This window comes from Prionailurus viverrinus, chromosome F2 (assembly GCF_022837055.1).
Source record: "Prionailurus viverrinus isolate Anna chromosome F2, UM_Priviv_1.0, whole genome shotgun sequence".
NCBI classification, from domain to species: Eukaryota; Metazoa; Chordata; class Mammalia; order Carnivora; family Felidae; genus Prionailurus; species Prionailurus viverrinus.
In genome coordinates, this window is record NC_062578.1 from 7865517 (window position 1) to 7887585 (window position 22069).

The following is a 22069-nucleotide window of genomic DNA, read 5'->3' on the forward strand; positions in this document are numbered from 1 at the left end:
AAATTAGTGCTGAATGGAATCCAACATAGAAGCAAATAATCTTAATACAGTGAGATACCCGCAGTATTAAAGGTAGGCACGAAGTCAGGTGCAGGGAAGGATTCTTGGTTGTGGGTCACCGAGGAAGGTATTCTGAGGGGAGATGTATTACCAGAGTTTTAAACCACAAACATTGTTTCCTTAGTGGAGAAAAGAGGGAAGGCCATTCCAAGAAAACGTAACATGAATGTGCAAAATACTTCCAGGTGAAGGGAACTACATATGCAAAAGCATTTATTATCGCGACATAGGGCTTTCCCCACCCCCATCTTTCTGCCTTTACATATACAGCTCATTTGGCCTTAAAATTGTTTTGTTTTGTTTTTACTATTCTGGGTTTGTAGGTATTTCAACTCTGTATGTGCATTATCGGAAGATTAGATTTTTGTGTCCTATTATATGAAACTCCCGAAGGCCAGATTACCTGTTCGTTGTGTTCCTTAGGAACAAACCTACCACGGCCATCAGGGTAACTGAGAGCTCCCGGTGCTACCAAACAAAGCAAAGCAAAACAAAACAAATGTTTCATTGCGCCAGAAGAGTTCAGCCCCCATGGGCCACGGACCAGGGAGATCCATTTGTGGCTTTTTAGCCTGTGGCTGGAGAGCTTAGAGGATGCATAATCTCCTCCGCAGGTGAAAACTGGCATTGAAAGAACTCCGGGAGGCATTTGTGGGAGCTTTACTGCCTTTGTCAATGCCATGGGGGTCCTGGATTTTAACCTCCTGTGATAATCGCAAGAAGGTTGAGCATTGAAATCATTCATTTGTTCACTCAACATGCAGAGGGTGTCGGTGCCCTCTTCACCGTTATCCAGTTCTGACGCCTTTTTACCACCAATGCCATTGGCAGTCTAGTGAAAATCCGAGTCTTCTCTCGCCCGGATGATCGCAATAGTCTTCCCGCTGATGTCCCTCTCTACCCCCTTGCCCCCCTGCCCTCTCCTTTTCACACAATAAGCAATTTTGTTAAAATGTAAGTCAGATTTCTCACTCTTTTGCTCAAAACTGGACAGTGGCTGCCACCCCCCCCCTTACAGAAAAATACAAAATTGCAAACATTGCACGTGTTTAATACATATTCAACTGAAGGAATAAAATGCCGTGAAGTAAATTGAGTGCCTGTTAATCATGAGAAACTGAGCTAGACGTAGGGACACAAAAACAGTGACATTCTTTTCTCTCCAGGGGTTTATATTTGGGATGTGAGATGAACTCACAAATGAACAAATACAAAATAATGGTATTTACTCTGGTCAAAAGTCTGCATAAATATAGTTGGGGTACAAACAGTGGAACGGCTTCCTGGGTGGTCACAGAGGGTGAGGGAATTATGATATTCGACTCATAAAACGATAGAAATTCCAGGGTGTTAAAGGGTGTGGAGAGACTTTCCAGGCAAGAGAAACATAGGAACAAAGGTATTGAGGCGTGAATTTATAGCCAAGGGGCAGCAAGTGATTGAATATGGCAGGACACAGGATATAGGAAGGGGGTGGGGGTGAAGGGTACAGAAGCCAAAAGTTAGGTTAGAAGGGATAAACTAAAAGCCTTAACTGTCTTTCACTGCTTGAGTTCACTGTATATCTTCTAGGCAATGGGGAATCACTGAGGTTTTTAAGATGCCAAAAATTTGGGGGTGCCTGGGTGGCTCAGTTGGTCAAGATTCCGACTCTTGATTTCGCCTCAGGTCATGATCTCACCATTCGTGTGATTGAGCCCCGTGTCGGGCTCTGTGCTGACAGCACGCAGCCTGCTTTGGATTCTCTCTTCCTCTCTCTCTGCCCCTCCCCGACTCACACATGCACTCTCTCTCAAAATAAATAAATAAACATGAAACAAGATTTTTTAAAAGACGGCAGAATTAGATTCGGTTTATACATCTAGAAGCACAGTGACAGGTCCATTAGAGAATCCAAAGTTGATTAAAAGTAAGAACTAACATTTACTGAATGCCTACTATTTACCAGGCTCTGTGCTAAGACCTTCGTGTTTACTTCATTTACTTCTCAGATCAGCCTATGCAATTGGTGCTGTTCTCTTCCGCCTTTAGAGATGGAAGGGCTAAGGCAGAAAGATGTCAAATCTAAGGTCATACTGTGGTAGGTTACAGAACCAAAACAGAAACCCAGAGACTCAGACTTTAGGAGACAGAGGGGAACATACATTAAGGAGATAGCATTCCAGAACATAGTCTATTATCATATATAAGGGGTAAGGGAGGAGTAGTAGGCTCATATGACCCTTAGGCTTGTAGCTTGGATGACTGAATATATGGCAGTGTAGATTATTATGTATGAGATGGCACAAATTTAGAAGAAAAGCTGATCAAGCATTTTGAATATATTTGTTTTTATATGCCTATTGGAAACCTGGAAAGCAGATGGACATACAGGTTGGATTTCAGGGGAGGGCTGGAATGGGAGATGCAGATTTGGAACAGAGGAGGAGAAGTCATAGGGTAAACAAGATCAAATTCAAGAGAAGAGTGCTATTGGTTGAATTGTGTCCCCCTAGAAGATGTTGAAGTCCTAACATCCTCTACGTGAGCGTGTGATCTTATTTGAAAACACTACGAGGTTTTGCAGATGATCAAGTTAAGATGAGGTCATTAGGGTGGGTCCTAATCCAACACGACTGCGCGTTTATAAAAAGGAGAAATTCCGACTGAGACATGGAGGAGACCATGTGAGGAGACCATCACCATGTGATGAAAGCAGAGAGTGGGGTGATGCATCCACAATCCAAGGAACACCACAGAGTTCCAGCAGACCACCAGAAACTAAGGGAGAGGCAGGCAACAGAGACTTCTTCACAGTCTCAGCAGGAACCAACCCTACCAACAGCTTGATCTTGGCTTTCTAGCCTCCAGAACTGGGAGACAATACATTTCTGTGGTTTAAGCTACCAGTTTGTGGGACTTTGTTAAAACCCTAAGGAAGTAATACACACAGGGAGAGCACGGGAGAGTGAGTGATTATTGGTGATCGCTGGACAGATCTGGTCAGGTCAAAAATGAGTTTGCCGGTCCATGAAGCAAGAAAGGCACTCCAAGAAAAGGATGAGCTTGTGCAAAGCACATGGAAATCTGAGAAAGGGGGTGCCAGCGCATTGCACCAGGCTAATCACAAGCAGCAGCTGTGGAGTGGTAAGAACACAGGGATCTGTTCCTGAAAGTCCCTGTAAGCAGTGCTCTACAGACTTCATCTTATACTTGATAGAGAGCAATCCGAGGCCCCAGGGAATGATTAAATCTGCTTTTGTGTTTTAAAATGCTCTTGCTCTGTAAATGCAGTGGCAGTGGCAGCATAGTTTTTGAATCTACCAAAACGATCCCATTAAAATAAGCAGAGCAAAACTGAAGTTTTATTGCAATACCCGCAATAAAGCTCAGTGCTGAGATACCCCCGTCATTACCAAGGGACAAATTCGGGACAGTTCGTAAGAGCCATGTGGTATCGGCAACTATGTAGGAAGAGGCAGAGGGAAGATCTTAAGAACGGGAGAACCTCCAAATCCCCAACAGCCACTCACTGGAATATCCAATCTTACAGGAGAGGAAGAAAGGCCTGGAAGTGTGTTCTCAATGATCCAGTGCAAGGATGAGCCCAAGGGGACCATAATGCAATTAAATGTGATGCTACTGGAACAGTCTCATTACCCACAGACTGCAGACCCTTCCAAGACAAGGCTCCACACTAAGGAGAATCTGCTGGGAATAGATTCCAACTGAGCAGGACAAGGACAGCCACCAGAAATGAACGAGACGGCCTAGATGGAAAGGAAGGGTCACAGAAACAAAGGCAGCTGATGTCAGAAAGTTGACAAGTTCTTCCTTCGTGAGAACAGGAGAGGAATGAGCTCTGGAGCTATGAAACCAGCCAAACTATCCTGGCCCATTGACCCCTCCTAAAACTACATAAAAACTAAAGTAACTCATTAAACTTAGCAATGAGAAAAAGATCAAAATTATTATAAGGAAATGAAAATAGGAAATATGATGATGTTCCTGCAGATAATGAAAGCATACCAGGAAAAAAACACATGTGGAAAACAGATAAAAACCCTAAGCAAATATTTCAAATGAGTTGAAATAAATTAACAGAATTATAAAAACTATGAAAGATGTAAATCCGAATTAGAAAAGCATCAGAAATAAATAGAAAGAAGTTAAGATTTGACAAGAAAGATGATATAACCCAATATAGAATTCTCATTTTTTTAAAAAGCAGCTGAAAAATGAAAACTCAACTACAAGGAGTAAGACACTATCCAAACACCATAGTTAGCAGATAAATCGAAGGTCGAAATGAGGAAAAAATGAAATCATTAAGTAATTTGAGATTAAAAGAGTTCAGGGAAGTTGGTTGATACAGAAGATAAAGAAGATACAATATAACTAAATAGGAGTCCTCAAAGAAGGAAACCAAAGTAATGGAGAATAAATAAATAAATCTCAATACTATAAATCAAGAAGACTTGAAACTACATAATGAAGAGTGTATGTACCACATTCCAGAGAAACTTGTGCAGAATATTCAGTATCAAGATACATTTTAATAAAACTATAGGTTTTCAAAGGGAAACAAAATATTCTTTGGACATCCAAACAACAAGCTCAGGTAGTTTATAAGAGAAAGAGTATCAGATTTTTATCAGACTTCCATTACAACACTTTATGCTAGTAAACAGGAAATTAACAGATTTGATGGATTTAAATAAATAAATTGCAGATCTTGGGTCTTGTATGGAATAGGCATAGGTTTTACAGCCAAGCAAACTGACCCTCCAGTGAAAAGGTTGTCCCAGCTGTTCTGCTTTTGTACTTCACTGCTGTATCCCTCCCATCCTCCCTTCTTGGTATCGGAGAATCTTTGCATTGGGTAGGCTCTTTCACCGACTCTAAAAATGGGCACCAATTTTCATTTCAAATTGTGAGATTTTAGGAAACTTATTCCCACACAAGGCAAGATTCATAGGCACATGCTGTTGTAAATATGCAAGAACTCAAACACTATTGTCCCTATGCACCCTTCTTAAGTGATCTACTAGAGAATAAGCTTCAGTCAACCAAACATACTGCAAAGACATTGATCTAAGAGCTGGAGAAGTATTCTAGCCAACAACAACAACAACAAACAACAACAAAATTACAGTGATATGAATAGCCAAGGCAACCTTGAAAATGAAAACCAAAACTGAAGGCATCATGATTCTGGACTTCAAGTTATATTACAAAGGTGTAGTCAAGACAGTACGGTACTGGCACAAAAATAGACACATAGATCTATGGAACAAAATAGAAAACCCAGAAATAAACCCACAGCTATATGGTCAATTAATCTTCCACAAATCAGGAAAGAATGTGCAATGGGATAAAAGACAGTCTCTTCAACAATTGGTGTTGGGAAAATTGGACAGAAAAATCCAAAAGAATGACACTGGACCACTTTCTTACACCATACACAAAGACAGATTCAAAATGGATTAAAGACCTAAATGTGAGGCGTGAAACAATAAAAATCCTACAGGAGAAGACAGGCAGTAATTAATGTCTTTGCCATTGGCCATATCAACTTCTTTCTACCTATGTCTCTTGAGGCAAAGGAAACAAAAGCAAAAATAAACTATTGTGACTTCATCAAAATAAAAACCTTCTGTACAGTGAGGAAAACCATCAGCAAAACTAAAGGCAATCTACAGAATGGGAGAAGATATTTGCAAATGACGTATCTGATAAAGGGTTAGTATCCAAAATATATAAAGAACTTATAAAAGTCAATACCCAAAAAACACATAATCCAATTTAAAAAAATGGGCAGAAGACACAAATAGCCACTTCTCCAAAGAAGACATGGAGATGGCCAATAGACACATGAAAAGATGCTCAACACCACTCATCATCAGCGAAATAAAAATCAAAACCACAATGAGATATCACCTCACACCTGTCAGAATAGCTAAAGTCAGCAACACAAGAAACAACAGGTGTTGGCAAGGATGCGGAGAAAGAGGACTTCTCTTGCACTGTCGGTGGGACTGCAAACTGGTACAGCTACTCTGGAAAATAATATGGAGGTTCCTCAAAAAGCTAAAAACAGAACTACCTTGTGATGCAGCAATTGCATTACTAGGTATTTACCCAAAGAATACGAAACTACTGATTCAAAGGGATACTTACACCCCAATGTTCATAGCAGCATTATCTACAATGGCCAAGTTATGGAAACAGCCCAAGTGTCCATTGACTGATGAATGAATAAGGAAATGGTGGTATGTTTATACAATGGAATATTAGCCATTAAAAAGCATGAGATCTTCCCATGTGCAACCATGTGGCTGGAACCAGAGAATATTATGCTAAGTGAAATAAGTCAGTCAGAGAAAGACAGACTATATGATTTCACTCGTATGTGAAACTTAAGAAACAACCCGCAAAAAATGAGCAAAGGGGAAACAAAAGAGAGAAAGAGGCAAACCAAGAAACGGACTCTTACCTATAGAGAGCAGACTAATGGTTACTAGAGGGGATGGGTTAATTAGGTGATGGGGAGTAAGAAGGGCACTGGCTGTGATGAGCCCCAGCTATGTATGGAAGTGTTGAATTACTATAGTGTAAACCTGAAACTAAGATTACACTGTATGTTCATTAACTGGAATTTCAATAAAAACTTAAAAAATTTTTAAGGGTGATAGACTCAGATATCACCGTTTCGCAACCCTAATGAATGAAGAGTTCTTGGAAACGATCAACAGTGGATGATGGTGTCATAAAGGAGAACAGTAGGGTCGCCTCAAGAAAGTACTCAACCTCACCTGCTAAAAACGATCAAACTTGAATCTAATCAACACTAACTACCTCACTGAAGAAAACAAAAAGAACAGCTATGTTAACCACACCTCATGAATGCAATCATCAAGATCAAGACAGTGAAAAATGTGCAGGAAATGAAAAAACAATGGAAGAGGAATCCGTGGCATAAAAGAGACTTACGATACATGTCAAATAATCATCACACAGGGGTCTCATTCGGATTGTATTTCAAACAAACTGTAAAGAAATTATGATAATCAGCAAAACGTGAAAACCAAGTATTTAACAATACTAAATTATCCTTATTTGTAATGTAATAGCGGTATTGCGTTTATGCATGTAAATTATCTTTAATAAAATATTTACAGATGAAATAACATGATGCCTGGGATTTGCCTCCAGATAATCTGGTGGCAGGGAGTCAGTGGAGGTATAAATGACAAATGACGTGTGTGTTGTGCATACACGTATCGACAATGGCTTGATCCGGGTGGCTCAATACACGATTTTTTTTCTCCTTTTGTACATGTTTGAAATTTTCAATAATAAAACTTTCTTTAAATTTTTTTTAGACATTTATTTATTTTTGAAAGACAGAGAGAGACAGAGCACGAACAGAGGAGGGGCAGAGAGAGAGGGAGACACCGGATCCGAACAGAATCCGAAGCAGGCTCCAGGCTCTGAGCTGTCAGCCCAGAGCCCGACGTGGGGCTCGAACTCACGAACCGTGAGATCGTGACCTGACCTTTGCGAGGTCAGATGCTTAACCGACCGAGCCACCCAGGCGCCCCAATAAAACGTTTTTTAAAAAGACATCAGGAGGGTTTACAAGCACATACACTTTAATACTTCAGGCTTGCGTGGAGCCCTAGGAAAAATCCGTCTCCTGAATACCATTGAGCCCATAGGGAAACTGACCGGAAAGAATGTGTGTAGATTGTCAAAGTAGCAAACCTCTTCTACACCCGCGTTTCCAACACATTTCACCCCCCCTCTTCATTTTGCAAGTCAGTGGAATACCTTGCACGAGCACAAAGATTGCAGTGACTTCTCCAAGTGAACTTTGAAGAAAGAATAAGGGTACTTGTTCAATGGTCAACTTTGGACGTTAAATTAACAAGCCACTAAAGTCATTGTTTCACGTGTCCTTGCACATTGTGATTTGCAGAAAAGAAAAACAGCCCGGGTGTTTGAATTATAAATTGCCACTCATTTCTTTCTTATTCTCCATGTTTTCTTTCTAGATATTTCCACACCATATACTTAGGTATTCGAAGCCGGCAGAGTGGGGAGAATGACAGATGGAGGTTTTACTGGCAAATGGTGTATGAGTATGCAGATGTGAGTATGCTGCATTTGCTAGCCACCTTTCTGGAAAGTGCTCCACAGCTGGTCCTGCAGCTCTGCATTATCGTACAGACTCATAGCTTACAGGCCCTCCAAGGTAAGGGCTTGCAATTTGGTTTCTGAATTTGGGGAAAGATTGGCTACTTTTGTCACAATCCGAGGAACTGTTCTAATATGCTGTGTTGACAGAGGCCACGGCCCTCCCTGTTAGAAGTCTGCTACTTGACACGAGAATCTGTGAATGATGCACATTTTCTGCTTCACAATTACTTGTTACGGCGAATTTACAGAAAGACAGTTCCGGTTTGCCTTCCAGCTGCCCTCTGAGTAGGGAAAGAGCTTGTATGATTTGACATGTGGTCAGTATGAAAATAGTCAGCGGGGTTTTTCTGTCTTGTGTGGTAGAATGATTTCCAAAAATTTGGGGGGAAGACGGCCTAGCTCTCTCTCTCTCTCTTTCTGATGATATTTATAACATATTTGAATATTAGGGTAGTCTCCATAATTTCCTTTTGACATTAAGAAAAAAAAAAGAAAAGAAACAGAGAGACAGAGAGATTAAAAGGAAATGGTAAAGGTGGCCATAATATTGTTTTCAAATCATTGGGAAAAACCTGTTGTCAATATTTAACAATACATTGTGTATACACTAAGTTTTATGAAACGAATATCAGACTAATATTTTTGTCTTGCTGTCTTGTTTGATGATCTCATCAGTAAGACTAACACTTATAACAGATCTGCCCTGACGTTTCCTTAGGATCTGATACTCAAATCTTTTCTAGCAGCAAGAAGATTCAGACAGACCAGTGAGCACATAAGCAACTAAATGGCTGGATGGAGGTTGGCTAGGTAGCCCCTTTCTAAACGAGGGGTGTCCTGGTAATTTGTCAATTCTGTAACTAAACAGATGCCGTGGAACCGTGAACGTGTTATAATGTGCTTGTTTTGTTCCAATCTCATTAGCGCCTTTGCTGTGACTTCCTCCACGTCTATACATGTTGCCGTCCTGTTCTGGGCCACGCTCTAACTTCAGATTTGATCTGGCTGGTGTGGGGAATCTCTGTAATGTCCTGATAACTTCTGATAGCAATTCGCACGTTAGTTTGGACTGAGCGCTTTAATTGGCAAGGGGTGGGGGGGGGCGCATATTAGAGGAAAAGAAAAATGGAGAGGGTATTGGTAGATGGGGGCCCATTTCTTTGTGAATGTCTGGCCCACTCTGGCTCCGCATTAGAAGAGCTTCGGTCCAAGAAGCTTGAGAAAAAGGTCAAAGAGATCCATAGGGTGTGATTCTCAAATGCTAGAAAGCACATTGGAGGAAAGAGAACGTGGTGTGTTAGTGTGCAAACAGATGAGAAAGCAAGACGCGTAAGTTAGCTGCAGACGACTCTCTTTAGTGGTGAAAGGCCACAAGCTACAGAAAGATGATCTGGCTTGGGTTAACTCACTTTTTTGGGAGACCGCGTGCAAGTCACTTAATGTCTCGGGGCCCCCGCTTCTCAAATGTAAAGGTCCCAAATGAAACTAGATGATCTCCAAACTCCTCGGAGCTCTATTCCGTCTCCATATCAGTGAATGTCCAGGAACCTCACAGGGCCAGGTTTATATGCATTAGGAAATGGTGTGTAAATGAGGACATCAGTATAAAGGGCAACATCAAACTAAATCTCTATCCAGGAATCTGGTACTTATCTCCAGAACAACTCGACAATCTCTTAGTGTCGTTACGCAAGAGGGAAACCCAGGCATGAAGGTGGAGGGTTGCAAGCTGCCTTGCACTGGCCCTAGATTACTGGATGTCCCTATAATTTTCTAAAAGATTTGGAAAATCATAGAGGAGCTTTGATCCTAAAGATGATGAACTAGGGCAAGAAGGAGGTGAGAGAGGGCCTAAGAAAATGAGATCACTTCAGCTCGAGAGTTTTACAGGGAAAAAAAAAAAGTAGAGAAAAGGCAATCCTTAGTTTTTCTCCCATTATTCATTCTCAACATAGGAATCGAAATTTCTGTTTCTCAGAGTTGTGGCTCTTCACTGACACCTGGTGTCCCCAGCTCATCTGCTAAGCTCACATTTGCATGAGGCTTGCTTTGAGAGCCAGACCTCATCCTTGGCCAAGGCGAGCCATGCTGTGAAACTTGGAAAGCTCTAGGGGACATATGTTCTGTAGCGCTCTCAAGGTGGTCAAAAGACTTGGCTGAGTCAAAGATCACCAGGATCAACGCAAGTCATGGAGCACAAGATAAGGCATTAGCCTTCGAGGGGGATCCTAGTGTTGCATTTTTTTAAACAAGGGAGGTGGGCAGAAAGTTATGTTAAAAGACCAAACAGTGGAAATACCTGACACCCAAGAACAAGCACAAAACCTCCAGCAAATGAAGTTGAGCGCAGGCCCCACTATCTAAATCATTTTGCATTTTATTTATTTTTTTTTTTTAATTTTTTTTTTCAACATTTATTTATTTTTGGGACAGAGAGAGACAGAGCATGAACGGGGGAGGGGCAGAGAGAGAGGGAGACACAGAATCGGAAACAGGCTCCAGGCTCTGAGCCATCAGCCCAGAGCCTGACGCGGGGCTCGAACTCACGGACCGCGAGATCATGACCTGGCTGAAGTCGGACGCTTAACCGACTGCGCCACCCAGGCGCCCCTCATTTTGCATTTTAAAGAGAAATCTGCCTTCAGAGAGAGCTCCCAAATTCACCCCTCTGCTGATAGATGATCCCGCTTGAAATGAACCAGCTTGTAAATTAAATGATGCGAATACATTACAGGAACAGAGCTTTTTTCCCCTCTAGGAAAAGAAACACAAATGTGATAGAAGCCAGTCTGACATATGCTTTCATATGTATTTATGGTGGAAGATTCTTGGGATTTTATAGGTAAAAACAATATTCTGTAGTGAATGCAAATAATCAGTGGCACGAGCCCTCTGAAGTATTTGCAAAGAGCTCGGAATTAAAATCTTTAAAATATTCTTATTTAGTGGGTAGAGAGCGGTCCTACATCTGCGAGTCCTTTTGTACGTGACTGTCTAGAATTATTATTTTTTTAGGATAGAAATCTCAATTTCAACCATCTACTACTCTCCGAAGGTCTCTCTTTTAAAAACCAATAAGAAAGGCAAGCAAAAAATACGACATGTTAAAACTGATACTTAAAGGTTGTGTTCTCCTTATGTAAGTTGGCATAGCCCTGAAACACTGTGAGCTGTCGAAATTCCTTTCTCAGCATTCCTTACTTATTGAATAATTAAGTCAGAGATACCTCATCATACTGGAGGCTGACAGGCTCAGTGGTGAGCCATGCAAGTACAGTATAATTATTTCTCCGTTTGCACTGTCCCGGGAAGGCCACTTTGGCTCCTGTCCTGAGACCAGGAATCAGAGTAGAGCAGAAGTTTGAACATGAACATCCGGTCTTTTCGCTCCGCACTGTCACCTTAAATGGAACTGCTGCTCTTCATAGAAACTGGAATTTCCCTCGGAATATCTATCTCTGAAGTATAAGAAATACTCAAGAAGGTCCACTTGTACATGCATAGCTTAGATGGCGTATAGTGCCTGGGGCCACTTAGGACAGCATCCTGTGCTTGGAGTTTCCAGCATGCATCTTGTTATGATTTTCCAGTCCAATTCCATATCACCTGCCAGGAGAGGAAGAGACAGAGAGATTAGAGAGATTAGAGGAAGGGAGAGAGGGAGGGAGAGAGGGAGGGAGAGAGGGAGGGAGGAAGGAAGGGAGGGAGGGAGGAAGGAAGGAAGGAAGGAAGGAAGGAAGGAAGGAAGGTGGGAAGGTGGGAAGGAGGGAATGAAGGAGGGAGGGAAAGGAGGAATGACAGGGATGGAAAAAGAGAGAGAGGTAGAAAGACTGCCTGGAAAGCCGAGATGGGCAATGGTGTACCGATTAGTCCCCATTTGAGGACACTGCTCTTGGTGTTAAAGATGTGAGATGTGGCCCAACGCCTGCCTGTCCTCTTTTTAAGCAACGTCTCAAACCCATCCAGGGCCGTTGATTGTGTCTAGGTGGTACAAACAGGGATAGAAAGTTGACTGTCTACCTTCTATAGAAAGAAGCTGCCCTACCTGACCTTTTGGCAAGCTAGGATAGAGGGTCTCTAAGTCACTTTTAGTGTTGTGAGCGCAATTCTCCGAACGCTCGGTTTTGGTTGCGTGTGGACCCAGCCTCCCATAGTTGGCAGAGAAGCTATTGATTCAAGTACAAACAAGCGTCCCCAGGTCTTTGCTAGCTCGATGCCATGCTCCGTGGGGTCCAAGGGTGTGCTCCGTGGAGCAGCCCGGGGAATGCTGTGCAGGGTCACGGCACACGATGTTTTCTTGACAGGGAGTGTGTGTGTGTAAGCCACAGCTCAGGCTGGTGCGGCCCGGTCGCCTAGCCCTGGCGGCCAGGTGCGCATGGCCACCAGTGAAGGCGTCGTGCAAAAAAGTGATTCCTTGAAAGGAACCATCTAGGCAAACCAAGAGAAATCAGGCCTTCACTAGATGCAAGTGGGTGCCAATCCGCGAACCCAAACGTTTCCCCTTTTTCCAGCTGGCTGAGGCTCTTCGTTTCCAGTTTCCACCTTTACTTGTCATTATGAGAAGGTCCCATTTTAAACTCTACGTGCACTTGGCTGCGATGTGCGGAGTGAGTGACAAATAAATGCCCTCCCACAGGCCATGTGTCCAGGACAGCTTTGTCGAGCAAGAAGGACACCGACGCCTACTTCGATCCTGGTTTCTTCATATCCAAAACCCCACGTGTTGCCCCCTTTTTCCAACAGTTTATCCCGAAGGCTTCATGAACAGGAGGGAGGAAAGGGGGGCTGGGAGAAGGGCTTACTGATTCATTTCCTCTCTTGCCTCCCTGGAGATCACGGGGGAAGTCACAAGTTAAGGGGCTGTCCTCAAACATCCAGCACTGCCCCCAGAAAACTGAGGCAACTGAGACATCCCTGAAGTGTGAAAAACACCTCATTTGCCATGTCCTGATGAGGACCTTCAAGACCGAAATCGTGGGATGCCCAGTCGTTCAACTTCGCGGTAAAGGTAGAGCCACACCCGGCTCCCTTCGCATGGTGCAGGTCAGAGGAGAAACCCAGCTACCTCAACCCTCCTCCTCTGCCAGATGACTGTCTCCACATGTGCCTGGCTCTACCTCTGCCTTCGGGGGAGGGGAAGCACAGGCAAGAGTGCCAGCCTGTGAGTGGGACTGTGTCCCACATCCCTTTAGATCTGTCTGCTCTGCAGTTGCTATTTTCATTAGTTAATTAACACATTTATCGAATGTCTCTTATGTGCATGATGGTGTGTGAAGCCCCACAAAACTTGTCCTAAAAAAAGTTCATGTTTTATTAAAAGTGTATACTGTGACATTATAAACAGCGTGACAAAATATATTTAGAAGCACCTAATTTATCTGGGTGTGTGCTAGAATGTTCTATTCTCTCGATGGGATACTTAAAAAATTTTTTTTCAACGTTTTTTATTTATTTTTGGGACAGAGAGAGACAGAGCATGAATGGGGGAGGGGCAGAGAGAGAGGGAGACACAGAATCGGAAACAGGCTTCAGGCTCCGAGCCATCAGCCCAGAGCCCGATGCGGGGCTGGAATCACGGACCGCGAGATCGTGACCTGGCTGAAGTCGGACGCTTAACCGACTGCGCCACCCAGGCGCCCCACGATGGGATACTTTACATGAGGGGAGCGCTTGACCGTGTCTAGCTCACCCGCCCCCACTGAGGGCCCACTGAGCCTCTGCTTGAGTCGTTGTTCATCATAGGACAGTTCTGATGGCATCACAGAAACTGTCGGAAAAGGGCCTTCTCGGGCCTCTAGCCCATCGCTCTACCTGACACATGAATATCTGATCAATTCCACCTTCGCTCCCTACGTTCAATCTCAGGGTCCTCTCACCAGGAGGGCTACTCTCACCAATCTCAGCACCTCCTCTCACCAGGAGGGCTACTCGTTATGATAAGTCTGAGAAGCAGAAGCTCTCCTCTCCACCTCTGAACAAGCAGTACCCCATCCCCTCTGTGGAATGTTCTTCCCAGTGCCCTTAGTGCATTGGATGTCCACGCCAAGCAGGTTACTTTCAGTCCATGGGCACAGTTGTCTCCCGGAGTTGAGCTGAACACGTCACAGGAGTCATTGTGGGTTTCTGAAGCTGTTCGTTGAACTTCGTCCCCGTTCTTGTGACCCCTTAGCCTAATTAGATAGCATAGAAACTAGATGAAATGTGCATGTGCAAAAGAGAGGTGTTTCTGTGCAAGCTATGCTGACAGTTTCAGGAAAAGCAGAGCAGCCCAGAGCAGGGGAGTGCTTTCCCAACCACGGAGTCTCAAAGCATCGGGACGCCGCTCCTGTCACCTGTTGTCTGGCCCCCCAGAGGTGGTGGGTGCCGCGCTGAGTGTGGCGGGTCCCGAGGGCCGCGCCCTGGCCACTGCCCCCACCCCCTGCAGCGTGGTGTGCGTGCCCATAGCCGTCCGCCCTCCTTTGCACAATGCTTGCCAAGAGCCGCGTGCACATGCTTCAAACGTCCCCCCAGACACTCTGTGCGTTTTAGTATTGTATCTCTGAACGTTGGCTGCCGGTTTTTTGGTGTGGTTTTGGTTTTTTGGGTTTTTGGGTTTTTCTTTTTCTTTTTTGTTTTTTGAGATGATCTGTCAGTTACAGTAATCAGGAATGCAGACCACGTTAGATATCCCGGAAGAAGAGATTGAAATCAGGCTGTCTACTCCATGGAGGCTGAGAAGCTGAGAGGACAAAAAGGCAGATGTCATAAAAGTAAGAGATTCCTAACGAAGGGGTGAAGCTCCCAACCCTAGAGCTAGAGGAATGAAGGAAAAGGCGCTCAGATCTCTGGGGAGGGCACAACCTGATGGGTGTGGCTGACAAAGGGACGGGGCACAGCCACTGCCTTCATTGACATTGACCAGCCTGGAAGGCGGCCGGGCAGGGATGCAGCAAGCCCTCCCACCCCCCACCCCCGACCTGGTGAGGCTGTGCGGGGCGACAGCAAACGAAGCCGAGGACAGGAGGTAGGGGCTTTAGAAGCCAGTAAGGATAGGATGCCGATCTGAGCTGGAATCCAGAAAAAAGTCTCCTCTCTTCCTACCTTCCACCCTCCTGCCAGTGCTACCTCTCAGCAGAGCTTCATGGGAAACCAGCTGGTCGGGGGGTCCTGGAAATCTCTGCAGGCCCAGCCCCCCCACCCTCAGGTGAGGAGTAATACATTCCCCATTCTGTGGTGTTACTTTTGCCGGCTTCCATCTGAGAAAGGGTAACCAAACTTGTTAAAGCCCGAACGGGGACCGTATGAGACCGATGCACGGGTTTTAGATCATGGAGATTGCTCATGTAAAAGATCTGGCAACTGACACGTCCTCCTTCAGTGTGTGGCCACAGACCTCGAGTGGCCCCCCAGCAGTGTCCAGCAATCCTACCTTATCTCTCCCAGAAATTCCCTGTCCTGCCCCCACACTCGCCGTACTCCCAATACTCCGCATCTGTTACTCTGAACTACTAGCCTCACTTCTTATTTCAGTGAGAAAACAGAAGCAGTCAACCAGGAGCTGTTTCCTTTTCCATTCTAACTGTACCGTTCTACCAGCTTCTATGCCCGTCTACCCCGGGCCCCTCCATTTACAAGGATAAACTGAGCGGGCACCTATCCATGCCCCCCCTCTTCAGTGCTGGATTCCGTCCCCGCTCACCCACTCAAGCATCTTCTTCATGAAATTAGCCTCTCTCTCCCTCTCCTGCATATCACTTTAACTTTCACTGGATTTTTGCCAGCATCCTGCAATAACCCTCATCTTTATTAGAGGAAAACCTTGGCCCTTATCTACCATAGTACCTTCTCGCTCTTCACAGACTCCTTGAAAGATATGTCTACCCTCTCTCCTCTTCTTCGCTTCCTATGCTGTATATCTGGTTTTGTTTTATAATTTTTAAACATTATTTTTGAAGTATAACACATGCACAGGAAAGGACACAACCATCATAAGAAACTGCTACGAAGAGAGGAACATTAGCAGCATCACAGAAGCTCTGTTCTTTCTTTCTTTTTTTTTAATGTTTATTTATTTATTTATTTATTTTTCAACGTTTATTTATTTTTGGGACAGAGAGAGACAGAGCATGAACGGGGGAGGGGCAGAGAGAGAGGGAGACACAGAATCGGAAACAGGCTCCAGGCTCTGAGCCGTCAGCCCAGAGCCTGACGCGGGGCTCGAACTCCCGGACCGCGAGATCGTGACCCGGCTGAATTCAGATGCTTAACCGACTGTGCCACCCAGGCACCCCAATGTTTATTTATTTTTGAGAGCGAGAGACAGAGCACAAGTCCGGGAGGGGCAGAGAGAGACACACACAGAATCTGAAGCGGGCTCCAGGCTCTGGGCCATGAGCCCAGAGCCCGACGCGGGGCTCGAACTCACCAACTGTGAGATCATGACCTGAGCCGAAGTCAGATGCTCAACCGACTGAGCCACCCAGGCGCCCCTTATTTTAAAATGTTTTTTTTAATGTTTATTTATTTTTGAGAGAGAGAGAGAGACAGACAGAGCATGAACAGAAACTCACTCTCGTGCTCTAAAATAATCCATCGTAAGAATGAACCTCAGTTTATTTATCCACTCTACTGTCGTTGATGGACGCATGGTTTGTTCTCAGTTTGAAAGCGTTATAAATAATGTTACTGTGGATGGTTTTTGTATGCCTTTACACACGTACGCATATTTCTCTTGGGCTAATACCCAAGAGTGAATTTGCCGAGTCCTGGAGTACGGGCACAGTGAGCTTTTGTAGATGATGCCGAAGTATTTTCCAAAGTGGTCGCACCAAATTACAGTCGTGGCTACCGCAGTGCAGTTGTGGAGATTCCTCCGAACCCTCTCCAAAATTTGGCAGGGTTGGTCTCAATTCTAGCTCTGAGTAGGATCTCAGTGTGATTTGTATTTGCATTTCCTGATAACGATCAAGCTAAAAAGTGTCCTTGATCCTTCTGTTTCCTCCCCCCTTTATCCAACCGGTCAGCAAATTCTATCTGATCCACCTTCAAAATACGCCCCCAAGCTGATCCCATACACCACCTCTATCTCTACCACACCCCCCTCCAAGCCACAGTCTAGCGAGACTTCTCCCAGGAGCTGCTCTCCCGGCCTCCTCCCTACCTCCACATGGTCTATGTGCCATATAGCAGCCATCGTGATCTTTCTATCTCTTTGTCATTTTACTTGGCTCTTTAAAACTCTGGTGATTCTTCGTTGTAGTTAAAACAAGCTCAACTTTTTTTTTGTTTTTAACGTGTGTGTGACAAGGTGCCCTGGTTTGGCACCTCCACACCTTCTAGTGTTCACTACTCACCCAAGCCCGGTGACACTAGCCTGCTCTTTCTCAGACACACCACGTTGGCATTTGCGGGGCCTTCGCCTTGCCATTCCTTCTCATCCTCACGTGACTCGTCCTCTGCACGCGGGACCACATTCAAGCGTCGCTGCTAAGACTCACATCGCATCACACTCTCCAGTTCCGTCCACGTTGCTACAAAGGGCCATATTTCATCCTTTCTCATTGCCACGTAGTACTCCATTGTGTATATTGACCACGATTTCTTTGACAATAAATTTCATATAGTACAAATAAATAAATAAATAAAACTCACATCGCCTTCCCCACCAATAGCCTCTCCCTCTCTCCTCACTCCGTGTTATTTTCGCCACAGCCAGTTGAAATTGTTTTTCATTCACATGGATTATTGTTATTCCGTCACCCCTGGTGGAGGGCAAGCTGTGTGACAGCAAGGAACGGAGAGATGACAGCGAAAAATAGAAAAGCACTCAAAAAGTATTTGACTAAAGAATTTAGCTGGGGCGCCTGGGTGGCGCAGTCGGTTAAGCGTCCGACTTCAGCCAGGTCACGATCTCGCAGTCCGTGAGTTCGAGCCCCGCGTCAGGCTCTGGGCTGATGGCTCGGAGCCTGGAGCCTGTTTCCAATTCTGTGTCTCCCTCTCTCACTCTGCCCCTCCCCCGTTCATGCTCTGTCTCTCTCTGTCCCAAAAATAAATAAAAACGTTGAAAAAAAATTAAAAAAAAAAAAAGAATTTAGCGTGTAACTACCGTGCTCAGGAGCTACCTTATTTTTTTACTGGTTTCTCAACTGGACTAGGCAAGTTTAAGTTTAACTGGACTGCGGTTTAAGTTTCCATGGAAAATCATAGTCTTATTTTACATAGATGAAAGACATAATATAAGCTCCCCCATATATTGCATTAAAAAAATTTTTTTTTATCTATTTGTGAGAGAGAAAGAGAGCACTAGCGGGGAAGGGGCAGAGAGAAGGGGCAGAGGAATCGAAGCGGGCTCTGTGCTGACCGCGGAGAGCCTGATGTGGGGCTCAAACCCATGAGCCATGAGATCATGACTTGAGCCATAGTCACTCAACCAACTGAGCCACCCAGGCACCCCCCCCATACTGTATTTTTACATATTTGGAAATTTTAAAATGTTAACTTTGATTCTCTATTATACCTGCCATTCAAGATAAAATAGAAAACACAAATACACACAAAGGAGAAAATAAAAGCTGTCTTCCGGACAGAAGTAATAAAAATCCTGCAACTGAGAAATAACTCGTGATTATATTTTATTGCTTTCCCTTATAGACTTCTTTCACATTTTAGTATATGTTACATTACAATAGAATTAAAATATGGATACTGTTTTATAACCTCTTTTTTTTGACAACACATCATGAACATATGTCCATAACTATGTGTATATTGTTCCTACACCATTTCTTTTTTAAAAAAATTTTCTAACATTTATTTGTTATTGAGAGACAGAGGGAAACAGAGCATGAGCAGGGGAGGGACAGAGAGAGAGGGAGACACAGAATCCGAAGGAGGCTCCAGGCTCCGAGCTGTCAGCACAGAGCCCGACGCGGGGCTTGAACCCACAGACCCCGAGATTGTGACCTGAGCCAACGTTGGTCGCCTAACTGACTGAGCCACTCAGGCGCCCCGTTCCTACACCATTTCTAACAACTACATAATTTACCAACATGGGTTATCTTCTTCTTTTCCACTAATTCCCTGTTTTTAAAATCATAAGTTATCAAATGATAGTGAGAACTAAATCTTTGCAGATAGCCTCAATTACTTCTCAAAGATAAATGCCTAAAAGTGGAAATTCTGGATTTAAGGGCAGGCAAGATTTGAAGGCTTTTGACACATACTGTCACATTGGCAATTTTAAGGTACGCTCCTTCGGAAGAATTCCGCAGTGTCTCAAGTTTCTGATCCATAAGCACAGGAAGTCAGTGAGCCCGACAGTTAACAGGGACCGAAAAATGGGCAAATCTCTTGATATCTAGGGAAGAGCGCTTAACCGTGCCCATTGGAATAGGAAGGTCTTAATTCCAAGAAGTGTCCTCATTTCTTTCCTTGTTACTTCGTTGCATCCGCCTTCATAAAGTTTATAAAAGTTCTATGAAGCAGCAGCAGTTCATTGTTGATGAAACAAAAATTTAAGAACAGCACCATCCGAAACTTTTGATTGGAATCAAAATTGTAAGGAAAAGCGGGCATTAAGTTCCTCAAAACACATGACAAAAATCTGACCAAGGAACACTTGTAAAGGGTTAAACGATACAAAAATTACAACACAGCAGCCTCTACGCTGGACAGTTGTGATCTCTTCTGGCTTTATAAATATACTCAATGTACCCAATAGCATTTAGTGCACAACCCTGCTGGGTATTGAAAAAATAAATAAAAGACGGCAGGCCCTGCCTTCCAGGTGCTGACAAACTCAGTCGAGGCTGCCAAAAAACAAGGGCAACCTTAGCAATGATGCCTGCACTCAAAGGCTATTACACATTCCTTCCTGGCCCGCGCTTGGCTCATACAAAGCAATCGATGGATATTTGTTGAATAAAATGAAAAATGAATACCTGCTATGTGGCAGAGCCTTCTGCTAGATGTGATTGATACAAAAACAAATGGCACAGCCCCTGGTCTCAAAGACTTCAACGTACTGGAAAAGGAAGACCAAGAAGCCATTTTAACTCCATTACACTCCGTGTTCTATTTGCGGCCACGTTCAGACCCTTGGGTGACCCAGAATGATCCCTTATGGACAATGATGCAGGGGAAGCAGAAATGCCACGCCTGCTGACTGTGTTCAAAAAAAGATGTCAAGGCACGTAGGAAGAATCATGGAAGGTGTCATGAAAAGAATGGCCTCCAAGCTGGGTCACAAACGATGCCTAACATTTTTTCACATTCTTTTTTAGGAAAAAAAAAAAAAAGCAAGAAAGAAATGTGAACAAAACCAGAAGGGGGAGGCTGGTGATTTTGTCTATGCCTGTCTGTTCAGCAACGCTGGTGATAATGGTCTCCTCAAAGCCATGGGATCGTTGATACCATTTATAGCACACGATTAAGAGTTATTTCTCACACTCGAAAGAGCGTTCTAGTGGCAGGGTAAATCCTTGCATATATGCTTTTAAAGAAATACAACCTATTTTCCTCTATCTCTGACTTTTCAGCCTGTGTTTTTGCATTGTTCGGTACTTGGGATTCTCCGCAGATAAATCAGTAAAATAGTAAACTGCCAGTCTGCTTAATCAATACATATTACAGAGTTGAATTTGAAACGCTATCAACAACTTTGTGGGGAGAGACTTACAAGGCTGACATGACGTGTTGGCCATCCTGCTCCATTCTCTTGAAGCGTATTGGCGGGATAAATGGTGGGTGTCGTGGGGGTAATGATATTATTGATCTCTTTGTTTCGCACTCAATAGCCTCTGAGTCATGGTACCTCCCCAAGTTATACTTAGAAGGAAAGAGAGAAGCTTCATTTGCTTATCGTTGATTCGAGTGCTTGAAATCAACTCTGTATGGTAGATCAGCGCCGGGCACAGCTGCGAATGGTTTTGAATTTGAATCATTTTGAACATAATATGAAATAAGGGCCTGACTATTTTTAGGTTCTACTTAATTATCTCCAATAAGCAAGCACCAATCTTGGTGTTTTTCCACTCAGTCTTCCTCCTCTCGCCCTGTCTCCTTCCCTGTGAGATGGGAGTCGGTTTTGCATGTTCAGGCACAGGGTCACAGACTGGGGTCCGAGTGGGGGTCAATGGATAATAACAATTGCACATACGTGCCTATGGAGAGAAGAGACCTGGAGAAGAGGTGCAAAGGCCAAACCCTGGTGGATCAGAGAGGCACACTTAAACACAGGGCTGTCTGCAGTGAATAGGGTCCCCAAACACCGGCTCTTCCTTTGCCTTTCTCATGGCTTTGGTTGCCAACCTCCAACGTCCCCAAATACCAGGAGCATTTCAACACCTCACACCTTCAGGAACACAGAAGCCCACGGTTATTTTCCATTTGCCTGACCCTTGCCCTGAACTCAGACCAGGTGTTTACTTTGACTGAATATCGACATACCGTAATTATTATTTCTAAACACTACAAAACTCACTACTGTGGAGAGTCAAAGTACTCACTGAGCAGGGACAAAGCGAGGTCAACTTAGTACAGAATTCACGAGTGGCCTACTAGGGCATTTCCCCAGATCGCTTTATTTTCTGGGAAGCCACAGACAATCTGAGGATCAGGATTTTCTGGCGCGATTCTGATTCGGCGGGTAGATGGGGGAAGCCCCCACAACCACTTAGATAGTTTTAATTCCGAAGCCCGTTCTTTGCCGACAAACTTTTGCCATCCAAAAGCGTACATTCCAGCCCAGAAACATATTTTGCATTTATTTGGTGGATTGGAATTAGACCGAGTCTTACAGCGTTCCTTAGACGTATAAGTTAAGATTGTCCTGATGAGTCAGCGGGGTAAA

The 22069-nt window shown here is 44.1% G+C and overlaps 1 protein-coding gene across 1 annotated transcript in view; it reads left to right on the forward strand.

The window, feature by feature from the left end:
- XKR4 (XK related 4) overlaps positions 1 to 22069 on the forward strand; it is a 416110-nt gene that overhangs the window by 252827 nt on the left and 141214 nt on the right. Inside the window, exon 2 of the mRNA XM_047842844.1 lies at positions 8097 to 8296. Coding sequence (XP_047698800.1) covers positions 8097 to 8296 — 200 coding nt within the window. The remainder of the gene's footprint in view (positions 1 to 8096; positions 8297 to 22069) is intronic.